This window comes from Oncorhynchus masou, chromosome 22 (assembly GCF_036934945.1).
Source record: "Oncorhynchus masou masou isolate Uvic2021 chromosome 22, UVic_Omas_1.1, whole genome shotgun sequence".
In the NCBI taxonomy this organism is placed as follows: domain Eukaryota; kingdom Metazoa; phylum Chordata; class Actinopteri; order Salmoniformes; family Salmonidae; genus Oncorhynchus; species Oncorhynchus masou.
Window position 1 is genome coordinate 10392316 of NC_088233.1, and position 12816 is coordinate 10405131.

Consider the following 12816-nt stretch of genomic DNA (forward strand, 5'->3'; position numbering starts at 1 on the left):
TAGATACGCTTTGCACGAGCATCCTCTAATCATTTTTCTAGACTGCTTGCTTTTCCAACCACGCATGCAAATATGAAGACCGTTGAAGCACTTTATTTATGTATAGTGTTTTGGAAACCTTATGTTGTACTGGTCCAGCTTTAGCCCCAATTTATCTGATGGGTTTTGCTTTTATATTTGCTATTATTCCTTTTTGTATCATATATTTAAACATAAATACGTTATATAATATACATGATATACCGTGATACATACATCTATAGATTATGGATATCTAATGTTGTCTGATGTGCGTGATGTGGTGAAGATCTTATACGAAAATTACTGTAGGCCATATTGTATTGGATGAACTCCTAGATATGTACAGTATATGTTATCCAGTATGAAGCTACTGTTGGAGGGACATGGCCAGCACTGAGAGTACTGTCAATCCCGGGGCTAAAAGGATGCTTTTTAAAGTTTATACAAGGCAACATGCTATTGTTATTCTGCCCACATCATAACTTTATCTAGTTTGTGATCCTAACATGAGAGAAACCCTAATCTGTCCATTCAAATAAGAAATATATATAACAGAGTTTATATCGTTCATAAAACAAGTATTAGATAATATATCACAAGGCTAAATGTATGATATAGAGCGCCTTTGTGAAGAGATATCATACTTTCCATAGATGCCATTATTCCAACCAAGGTGGACTAGAGCTTTATGTCAATAGAGACATAACCACCTAACTCTACTGACCTGTTCTGGGGTGGCTGCAGTAAGTCCTGTACTATAACCACCTAACTCTACTGACCTGTTCTGGGGTGACTGCAGTAAGTCCTGTACTATAACCACCTAACTCTACTGACCTGTTCTGGGGTGGCTGCAGTAAGTCCTGTACTGTGTGATGTAACTGTTGACATTGAGCACCAGCGTCTACACTTACAGGTGTAATGAGATGTTATTATTTCACATTTATTTAACTTGTATAGCTCTTTTCATTACATAACATAATCTCAAAGCTCATATTGTTAAAGAAAGATACATACTGCTATGTTAGTGGCTGCCTTATACTTAGACATAGAAGGGCACAGTAAAACACAGATATGTGGGTTACCAAGTGTACATGATAGTCAGTCTAGTATGGAGTCTGCCGAACTAGTTCTGCGTACAGATGAAAACAGTATTCCCATTTTAAAACTTTTTAATACACTCTCAATACTGCAATGAAAGGATCTGTTTATACTCCTATATAGTGATCCCTGTGTGTGTGTGTGTGTGTGTGTGTGTGTGTGTGTGTGTGTGTGTGTGTGTGTGCATGAGGAGTAAGGGGTTATGTATCGCTGGGTGTCAGGCAAGGTAAGGAAGGGTACTGCTAGGTGTCAGGCAAGGTAAGGAAGGGTACTGCTAGGTGTCAGGCAAGGTAAGGAAGGGTACTGCTAGGCGTCAGGCAAGGTAAGGAAGGGTACTGCTAGGCGTCAGGCAAGGTAAGGAAGGGTACTGCTAGGCGTCAGGCAAGGTAAGGAAAGGTACTGCTAGGCGTCAGGCAAGGTAAGGAAAGGTACTGCTAGGCGTCAGGCAATGTAAGGAAGGGTACTGCTAGGTGTCAGGATAGGTAAGGAAGGGTACTGCTAGGTGTCAGGCAAGGTAAGGAAGGGTACTGCTAGGCGTCAGGCAAGGTAAGGAAGGGTACTGCTAGGCGTCAGGCAAGGTAAGGAAAGGTACTGCTAGGTGTCAGGCAATGTAAGGAAGGGTACTGCTAGGCGTCAGGCAAGGTAAGGAAGGGTACTGCTAGGTGTCAGGCAAGGTAAGGAAGGGTACTGCTAGGCGTCAGGCAAGGTAAGGAAGGGTACTGCTAGGTGTCAGGCAAGGTAAGGAAAGGTACTGCTAGGTGTCAGGCAAGGTAAGGAAGGGTACTGCTAGGTGTCAGGCAAGGTAAGGAAAGGTACTGCTAGACTGGTGTGAGAGGAGGAACCAAAGAGCTGCTATACTGTGATGTCTGTTAGATAAACAGTAACTAAAGCCACTTGGAGAAAAGGGCCTGTTGTAAAATCCATCCCAGGATTACACCACTGTCCTTATGTGTCTTCTAAACGGTTATGAGCTGTCATAAAGCCTACATAGTGATGTTATAACATATCATAGGATAATGTTTTTGTGCCATATGCAGTGATTTTGATCAATTAACTGGAGATTGTATCCTGGTCCCGTTAGTCATTTTTATGCATTGTGATATAAGCTGAAAAACCTGTTATGAATGGTAATAACACATGTAGTAAATTAGTAATAATCATTATTGAAGCTTTATGAAGGAGTGTTCACCTGCTATTCACTGTCAGGAATAATGACCTCACATTGATTTCAATGTTGTCTAACTAATGTTAAAAAAAAAAAACGTTATTTGCTGTTTCTTCATTTGTTTGCAAAATTGTAATCGTTTGTATTTTTTTGCTTTGAATCATTTGGCTGAAAATGTGCTTTTCATATTTGTTTATTTATATCATTGCCTTGGATTTTCTGTTTCTCATTGCAACCTTTGTTGGTGAGAAAAGTTTATGTCTAGCAACACAGCACATGTTGTTATTTTCCACCTCATGTTATGCTTTCATGAGGAATTCAGAACAGGTATGATTTTGCTTGAATTCCCCTGTTGCGTGATGGAACCAACTAATCGATCATGTCTCTCATTTTTTTTTAGACTTGGGGCAAAGTAAATTCTGCTACAGAAATGAATCTGCTGCAGTGGACAGAAATGTTAATGACTATCAGATGTAGTACTATTTGAGTAAATATTTAAGTATTTATACAATATTATCATAAGTAACTAAAATTGTAGACTGATGGGATAGATCAATTGATCAGGCCTTGGGCTATCCTACTTTCCACATTAATGTTACTTTCCATATTAATAAGGAAATTACAAAACTACCAACGGTAATTTGACCTGGGAAATCAAAGTAAAATTAATTGGCAGCCCTTCAACGCTCCATCTAAAAAAAAAAGGCCATGCACTAAACTCCTTGTTTACATTCTCATGTCATCATAACACCTGCATGTCCTTTTCTCCTAGTGACACTGAGGACCATAAGCCGTTAAAAGGGAGCCGCACACCTTCTAACGGGACGGTGCACAGGGACAGCAGTGACGAAAGTTTAGTTGACTATGGAGGTGGAGATGGACAGTTCAACGAGGATGGGTCTTTTATTGGGCAGTACAGCGGAAAGAGCTCCATCAGGGAAAAGGCTGAGGCCCACTCCCCGGTTAACACAACCGCTATGAACTCCTTTGTGTAGCCAGTCAACTGGTCAGCCAGGCCACTAGGTGGCGCTACAGTATATGCAACTTTTTTTGGTGTAGCCAGGCCACTAGGCAGCGTTGCAGATTCTTATATATTCTTTGCGTAGCTAATTAGACGTTTATCCTCCCAGCCAATAGGAGACACTGCGGTGACTGTTCCATCCCCCCATATCACAGGACAATCACATCATTGTGTGGCTTATCATCATCATCATCATCATCATCATTACATGCCCCACCCATCTGCACCCAGAACCACCAATGAGAACCAACCTGCTGTCACAGACACATAAGATACACATTGGAGATACTAGATACTCCTGGAGGACTACGATTCTTATACAGTGCATGGAAATCCTGAAATGGTGTACATACATATATTAACATATTGAGATTAACACTAATTAGTATATTACACGGAAGACATTGTCTATCTTGGACTACTATGCGGTTCACATTTGTGTCATTTACCATATTGTTTTTACAGTCAAAGCGTTATCTTGATATTATTGTGTATGTTAGAGGTACTTTTTGTCCCTCAGGGCCACCATAAAGAGGCATCAATGTCTTTGTGGACCTAGTGGTGAAATTAGTTACTAAATGTATGGCTATTATTCTATGTATTTTTGCAAGACAGGCAGTTTGTACAGTTTATACAGTTGTTGTTGCAGAAAGGTAGAATTAACAGTCACATAATGAAAGGTTGAATTTACAGTAACAAAGGTAAAGGTTGAATTGACAGTAGCAAAGGTAAAGGTTGAATTTACAGTAGCAAAGGTAAATGTTGAATTTATAGTAACAAAAGTAAAGGTTTAATTTACAGTAGCAAAGGTAAAGGTTGAATTTACAGTAGCAAAGGTAAAGGTTGAATTTACAGTAACAAAGGTAAAGGTTGAATTTACAGTAGCAAAGGTAAAGGTTGAATTTACAGTAACAAAGGTAAAGGTTGAATTTACAGTAACAAAGGTAAAGGTTGAATTTACAGTGCAGGATTTTGTACAGTATGTATATGCAGACAGAGAGCTCCTAAATGTATTATTCTTTTGCTGCGAATGCAAATGCTGATGCTACACACGCCCTCATGACGTCATCCTCATGACCTTTGACCTGCGTGTGACCTCATTTCCTGTGGTTGCAACTCACATGATCTCCCCTGATGGTGACCTTATGCCTCCTCTTGTCAGATGGTGACCTTATGGCTCTTCTTGTGGTGCGTGTGTCCGTGTGCACGTGTGTGTGTGCTGTTGTTGAGGGGATATTAGTCATGCTAGGAAAGAGGTGCTCACTCGTATGAAGTACATTTGAGGTGACAAGGGTGAGCAAGCTTTTTTTCTTTTCTTAACTTGCATCAAGTTTTACGTTGTTGTTGTTTTCTTTTTTTACAGCAATGTCGATTATTTGTTGAATTTGTAAATATATCATTTTGAATGTACAGAGATGGAGGGGTGGCAGGGTAGCCTAGTGGTTAGAGCGTTGGACTAGTAACCAGAAGGTTGCAAGTTCAAATACCTGAGCTGACAAGGTACAAAGCTGTCGTTCTGCCCCTGAACAGGCAGTTAACCCACTGTTCCTAGGCCATCATTGAAAATAAGAATTTGTTCTTAACTGACTTGCCTAGTAAAATAAAGGTAAGAAAAGAAAAGAGAAACACAGCTAGAAGAGCTTAAAGGGATGGTTCACCTAAATTACAAAATTTGATGACAACCTGAAAGGAAGAACTGCATGAAATAGTTTGAGAGAGCTGTGTTCAATATAGGCTACTATATATATGTATTTTTTTTCTTAGCTGTGAACATTGTACTTTATTGTAACTAACAGGACAAAATGTAGACCATGAGTTCAAATTTGAGTTTATTTCATTTGTCAGCAATATAGTTGTGTGTTTCTGAAATGTCACTTCTCTGTATTAAATGAAACCATACAGTACTCAGTAAACATTGAGATTTAATGTACTTTGGAGTGTTAGATAAGTACTATAATGTACTATAACATTGTGGTATTCTGCTTCATGTGGGTTATTCAGCACAAAGTCTACCAAACTCGTCCACTTTGTGACAGTATTGCAAAACGGTTGTATTCTTATTCAAAAACAGTTTCAAGGTTTTTACTAACAATTTATGTCTCTTTTCATTTATATTTAAGTTTCTCCACTTAGTGCAAGAATGAAGTGGAAATATAATGAATGAATAAAATATAATGATCTGCTTTGATGTCAGTTCCATCTTTTACTGTAAAGCTTCATTCTGACTGTTCTGATGCCCTGCAAGCAAACGGAGCATTGAGCATTCTCTGATAGGACCAAGGTAACGTATCTGATGAAAGCAATTATACAGCAAGAGCTACAAAATGGTCCCCTAAATATTACATTATACTGTATTAACCCAATGAGTCCCATTTTGGACGTTGAGTTACAGACTTCTTGGTTGTAGCGTTGTATTAGTCTTCTGTATTAAACAGATACCAATCATTAGTATGTGTGATTAACGGGAGATGAGCTAGAACGGTGATTGAGATGAGGGCAGATCCCGAAGGGGCCCAGGGATGAGTATTTTATACAAAACGTCTGTAGAGTCGAATGGTTTGAGCTACAAAAAGCGATCTATGAAAAACTGAGACTTTTTATCTATGATACTCACAGACCGCACTACAGTCATTAGAAGGTATGAGGTTCTTCAACAGAACATCATAGGAAATCCCAGGACATAGTGTCTATAATACTGTAAGGGGTTCTTCAACAGAACATCATAGTAAATCCCAGGACATAGTGTCTATAATACTGTAAGGGGTTCTTCAACAGAACAACATAGGAAATCCCAGGACATAGTGTCTATAATACTGTAAGGGGTTCTTCAACAGAACAACATAGGAAATCCCAGGACATAGTGTCTATAATACTGTAAGGGGTTCTTCTACAGAACATCATAGGAAATCCCAGGACATAGTGTCTATAATACTGTAAGGGGTTCTTCAACAGAACATCATAGGGAATCCCAGGACATAGTGTCTATAATACTGTAAGGGGTTCTTCAACAGAACATCATAGGAAATCCCAGGACATAGTGTCTATAATACTGTAAGGGGTTCTTCAACAGAACATCATAGGAAATCCCAGGACATAGTGTCTATAATACTGTAAGGGGTTCTTCAACAGAACATCATAGGAAATCCCAGGACATAGTGTCTATAATACTGTAAGGGGTTCTTCAACAGAACAACATAGGAAATCCCAGGACATAGTGTCTATAATACTGTAAGGGGTTCTTCTACATAGACGATCATAGGGAATCCCAGGACATAGTGTCTATAATACTGTAAGGGGTTCTTCTACATAGACGATCATAGGGAATCCCAGGACATAGTGTCTATAATACTGTAAGGGGTTCTTCTACATAGACGATCATAGGAAATCCCAGGACATAGTGTCTATAATACTGTAAGGGGTTCTTCAACAGAACAACATAGGAAATCCCAGGACATAGTGTCTATAATACTGTAAGGGGTTCTTCAACAGAACAACATAGGAAATCCCAGGACATAGTGTCTATAATACTGTAAGGGGTTCTTCAACAGAACAACAGTCTTTCATACTGTAATAAGCTCACATAGTTACTGTCACAAACTCCACACAGTTGTCACTGACTAGTTGGATGTTCATTTCCCACTGAGCAAACCATTTCTGTACTTACAGCTTCATATCAATTCATTTTGATCAGGGTTTCTCTTTGGTGGACCTTCTTTTTTTTATTGACATTTGTCAAAACTCATGAATGCAACTGTTTATGTCAAATTGTTTTGTGTTCTACTTGTTTTGTGTTCTAATTGTTTTGTGTTCTACTTGTTTTGTGTTCTACTTGTTTTGTGTTCTACTTGTTTTGTGTTCTACTTGTTTTGTGTTCTAATTGTTTTGTGTTCTACTTGTTTTGTGTTCTACTTGTTTTGTGTTCTACTTGTTTTGTGTTCTAATTGTTTTGTGTTCTACTTGTTTTGTGTTCTACTTGTTTTGTGTTCTACTTGTTTTGTGTTCTACTTGTTTTGTGTTCCAATTGTTTTGTGTTCCAATTGTTTTGTGTTCCAATTGTTTTGTGTTCTACTTGTTTTGTGTTCTACTTGTTTTGTGTTCTACTTGTAGCCATGGCTGGCCTGAAAATACAATGTTAAACTACGTAATTGTGAGTCTAAATATAAAGGATGGACATGGAGATAAATGAAAGTCAGATAAATGAAAGTCAGATAAATGGAAAGCCGATTTTTGCTGGCGTCTCATGATTGATTTAATCAAGATAATGTCTCATAGCAGCAGTGTGGTTTGCTCCACTACAGAGCTGGGGGGTAAGGTGTGTGTAGGTGTGTGTTGGTGAGAAGCTATATTTTGTCATGGAAAGAATGCTAAACACATTGGGGTGCTTAAACCTGGGATATTGTTAGCGATGAAGGACTTCCCGAGGGAACTTGGGTGAAATGAAAACACACGTCAGTTTACAAACCCCCTCAGGGCCCAGAACCAGACACTCCCTGACAGGAAAAGGTAGGAGGAGGAGTCCCTCCTAAAACACACCAATAACATGCTGTGAACCAGGCTGCTGAGTCTTATGAAGTCTGCTGCTTGCCTCACTGTAAACTGGAGGGAGAGAGAGGGAGAGAGAGAGAGAGAGAGAGAGAGAGAGAGAGAGAGAGTCACAAACAGATAGAGAGTCACAGATAGAGAGGGAGAGAGTCACACAGAGGGGAGAGAGTCACAGACAGAGCGGGAGATAGAGAGTCACACACATACACAGAGAGAGAGAATCCGAAGTCAAATGTCTGCTGTTTGCTGATGATCTGGTGCTTCTGTCACCAACCAAGGAGGGCCTACAGCAGCACCTAGATCTTATGCACAGATTCTGTCAGACCTGGGCCCTGACAGTAAATCTCAGTAAGACCAAAATAATGGTGTTCCAAAAAAGGTCCAGTCACCAGGACCACAAATACAAATTCCATCTAGACACTGTTGCCCTAGAGCACACAAAAAACTATACATACCTTGGCCTAAACATCAGCGCCACAGATAACTTCCACAAAGCTGTGAACGATCTGAGAGACAAGGCAAGAAGGGCATTCTATGCCATCAAAAGGAACATATATTTCAACATACCAATTATGATTTGGCTAAAAATACTTGAATCAGTCATAGAGCCCATTGCCCTTTATGGTTGTGAGGTCTGGGGTCCGCTCACCAACCAAGACTTCACAAAATGGGACAAACACCAAATTGAGACTCTGCATGCAGAATTCTGCAAAAATATCCTCCGTGTACAACGTAGAACACCAAATAATGCATGCAGAGCAGAATTAGGCCGATACCCACTAATTATCAAAATCCAGAAAAGAGCTGTTAAATTCTATAACCACCTAAAAGGAAGCAATTCCCAAACCTTCCACAACAAAGCCATCACCTACAGAGAGATGAACCTGGAGAAGAGTCCCCTAAGCAAGCTGGTCCTGGGGCTCTGTTCACAAACACAAACACACCCTACAGAGCCCCAGGACAGCAGCACAATTAGACCCAACCAAATCATGAGAAAACAAAAAGACAATTACTTGACACATTGGAAAGAATTAACAAAAAAAACAGAGCAAACTAGAATGCTATTTGGCCCTACACAGAGAGTACACAGCGGCAGAATACCTGACCACTGTGACTGACCCAAAATTAAGGAAAGCTTTGACTATGTACAGACTCAGCGAGCATAGCCTTGCTATTGAGAAAGGCCGCCGTAGGCAGACATGGCTCTCAAGAGAAGACAGGCTATGTGCTCACTGCCCACAAAATGAGGTGGAAACTGAGCTGCATTTCCTAACCTCCTGCCCAATGTATGACCATATTAGAGAGACATATTTCCCTCAGATTACACAGATCCACAAAGAATTCGAAAACAAATCCAATTTTGAAATACTCCCATATCTACTGGGTGAAATTCCACAGTGTGCCATCACAGCAGCAAAATTTGTGACCTGTTGCCACGAGAAAAAGGCAACCAGTGAAGAACACACACCATTGTAAATACAACCCATATTTATGATTATTTATTTTGTGTCCTTTACCATTTGTACATTGTTAAAACACTGTATATATATAATATGACATTTGTAATGTCTTTATTGTTTTGAAACTTCTGTATGTGTAATGTTTACTGCTAATTTTTATTGTTTATTTCACTTTATATATTCACTTTATATATTATCTACCTCACTTGTTTTGGCAATGTTAACACATGTTTCCCATGCCAATAAAGCCCTTGAATTCAATTGAATTGATAGAGAGTCACAGAAAGGGAGAGAAAGCGAGAGAGAGAGAGAGAGAGAGAGAGAGAGAGAGAGAGAGAGAGAGAGAGAGAGAGAGACAGAGTGAGGTAGAGAGTCACACACACACACACACAGAGATAGAGTCACAGACAGAGAGAGATAGATTGAGAGTCACAGACCGAGAGAGATATAGCGTCACAGACAGAGAGAGAGAGTCACACACAGACAGAGAGAGAGTCACAAACAGAGCGAGATAGAGAGTCACAGAGAGAGAGCGAGCGAGAGAGTCACAGAGAGAGAGAGAGAGAGATAGAGAGTCACAGAGAGAGAGCGAGAGAGTCACGGAGAGAGAGAGAGAGTCACAGACAGAGAGAGAGAGAGAGTCACAGACAGAGAGAGAGAGTCACACAGAGAGAGAGAGAGTCAGAGAGAGAGAGAGAGAGAGAGTCACAGAGAGAGAGAGAGAGAGAGTCAGACAGAGAGATAGAGGGTCACAGACAGAGAGAGAGAGAGAAAGTCACAGAGAGAGAGAGAGAGAGAGTCACAGACAGAGAGATAGAGGGTCACAGACAGAGAGAGAGAGAGAAAGTCCTGATAAAACATGATAGTTCAGCTGTCTGTTGGCGATCCCTTGTTGACACTTCCGTCCCCATTATGGTCATGTATATGGATGTAATTGGGAGGGAACACACACACCGTCTGGTATATGCTGTCACACAAACACACTCACTCACGCAAGTACACACACAACACAGCACTATACACTGAAGTGTGGACGTCTGGTGGACGTCTGGTGGACGTCCGGTGGGCGTCCGGTGGGCGTCCGGTGGGCGTCCGGTGGGCGTCCGGTGGGCGTCCGGTGGACGTCCGGTGGGCGTCCGGTGGACGTCCGGTGGGCGTTCGGTGGGCGTCCGGTGGGCGTCTGGTGGACGTCTGGTGGGTGGCTCTTGGACCATTTCTCTGTTTGGCAGGGATACTTTACCTTCTGTTCACTTAGGTGGATGGGGCTTCTCTTTCCGCTGGGAAATTTATTGAGCATAATTATTTCACAGGTGTGTTCACAGTATTTTTAGCAGTACATAGACCAGCAACTCAAACATTCCTGAATGTACAGAGAACCAAATGAAAGGTCCAACAAAAGAAGGCTTTAAAATATGAATTAAAAAAACAAGCTCTATAATGTCTCATCAATACATACAAGTGTAATGATCTGCTGTCCTCTCACAGGTACCAAGCGAGATGGTATTTGTCATTTGTAGACCGTCATGTGATCTCCCAACATTACAGATGAGTTTTCTAGGCTTTACTGCCACCTAGTGATTAACAGGCAAATCATTCTAATGAGAAGAAACACCACAGTCTCATTATATTCACACTGTAAATGTACAAGCTTGCCAAGTAGAGTGGTATACATTCCAAACTAGTATACCATTACCAAAATGGATAAAAAATATACATTTATCAGACAATATTTTCATAATAACTATTTGTACTTACTTTGGATCCCCTGTAGTTCTTGCCAAGACAGCAGCTACTCTTCCTGTGGTCCCGCAACATTACGCCAACTTGACACAACTGTGGGAAGCATTGAAGTCAACATGGACCAGCATCCCTGTGGAACGCTATCGACGACCTGTAAAGTCGAAGAACTGAGGCTCTTCTCAATATTATGAAGGTGTCCCTGATGTTGTGTACAATTAAAAACCAGACATTACATTTCGCAACACATTGAGTGTGGGCCCTCAGCCCACATACTGCATCTACAACACGACATCTATCTGTATGTGTGCGTATTGTGCGTAGGTTATATTGTGTGTGTATATGCGTGTCTGTGTTTGTGTCTCTTCACAGACCCTGCTGTTCTATAAGGTGTATTTGTATTTGTTTGTTTTACATCTGATTCTACTGCTTGAGTGAGTTACTTGATGTGGAATAGAGTTCCATGTAGTCATGGCTCTATGTAGTACTGTACGCCTCCCGTAATCTGTTCTGGACTTGGGGCCTGTGAAGAGACCTCTGGTGTCATGTCTTGTGGGGTATGCATGGGTGTCTGAGCTGTGTACCAGTACAGCTCAGTGTGCCAGTAGTTTAGACAGACAGCTCGGTGCATTCAACACGTCAATACTTACAAAAACAAGTAGTGATGAAGTCCATCTCGCCTCCCCTTTGAGCCAGGAGAGATTGACATGCATATTATTAATGTTATGTCTGTGTACATCCAAGGGCCAGCCTTGCTGCCCTGTTCTGGGCCAGTTGTAATTTTCCTAAGTTCCTCTTTGTGGCACCTGACCACACGACTTAACAGTAGTCAAGGTGGACTAAACAAGGGCCTGTAGGACCTGCCTTGTTGATAGTGCTGTTCAGAAAGCAGAGCATCGTTTTATTAAAGACAGACTTCTCCCCATCTTAGCTAGTGTTGTATCATTAGGTTTTGACCATGACAGTTTTCAATCCAGGGTTACTCCAAGCAGATTAGTCACCTCAACTTTCTTATTCATTACAATATTTTGTTGAGGTTTAGGTTTTAGTCAATGATTTGTCCCAAATACAGTGATTTTAGTTTTTGAAATGAAACTGTTCTGGGCCAACTGTCATTTTCCTAACAATACTACCAGTAAATAAACTATTGGGAGCACCAAAATCATTCATTTTCATTGCAACAGAATCATATTATCTTTGTGTTTATTTGTGCTAATTACCACCAAAACAGCAGCTGCCCTCTTCAACCCTACAACCCCACCCCCATTCTTTCCCTCTATTTTCCTTCATCTCTTTCTCAAGCCTCTAATATCGACTGTATAACCCCAACCCTCCCGTCCTACCTCTCACCGTTCCCCTCTCCGTCTCTTTCATATCCTTCCCCTCTTCTACCCCACCCCTATCTTCACTCTCATCCCCATCCCCTCTCCCACCCCCTCAACACCTTCCTACCCCATCTCCTCTCTCCTCCCCCTATCCTCCCAATCCTCCGAGGACTGATCAGAGCCTGTGTGTCGACAGTATGTCTGCCACTACACCCATTAGTCATTCATTCCCTGCTGTTGCCGCCTCCTCCCTGTCTGTCCAGCTGGTTTACATGGTTTCTGATCAACTGAGAACCTGTGATATATGTTCCATGACAGGCTGTGCATCCCCTGTTTTTAACAGGAAGAACAAGAAGAAGACACGGCATCTTTCCACATGATTCCCTCTCTCTCCCTCTCTCTCTCTCTCTCTCTCTCTCTCTCTCTCTCTCTCTCTCTCTCTCTCTC

At 41.1% G+C, this 12816-nt stretch overlaps 1 protein-coding gene and 1 long non-coding RNA gene across 14 annotated transcripts in view; one reads left to right on the forward strand and one right to left on the reverse strand.

Annotated features, from left to right (window-relative positions):
• LOC135509003 (neuronal cell adhesion molecule-like) overlaps nucleotides 1-5488 on the forward strand; it is a 163730-nt gene extending 158242 nt beyond the window's left edge. For all 13 annotated transcript variants that reach the window (XM_064929271.1, XM_064929275.1, XM_064929279.1 and 10 more), the window contains one exon: nucleotides 3057-5488. In XM_064929271.1, coding sequence (XP_064785343.1) covers nucleotides 3057-3279 — 223 coding nt within the window. In that variant the 3' untranslated portion in view covers nucleotides 3280-5488. The remainder of the gene's footprint in view (nucleotides 1-3056) is intronic.
• A 3842-nt stretch (nucleotides 5489-9330) lies between these two features.
• LOC135508636 (uncharacterized) lies at nucleotides 9331-12429 on the reverse strand. Its single transcript, XR_010450826.1, has 5 exons — nucleotides 12388-12429; nucleotides 11695-11729; nucleotides 11063-11140; nucleotides 10764-10878; nucleotides 9331-10584 (listed from the first exon to the last, which is right to left on the reverse strand). It is a non-coding gene; the product is annotated as an uncharacterized LOC135508636 (long non-coding RNA).
• Nucleotides 12430-12816: the final 387 nt, after the last annotated feature.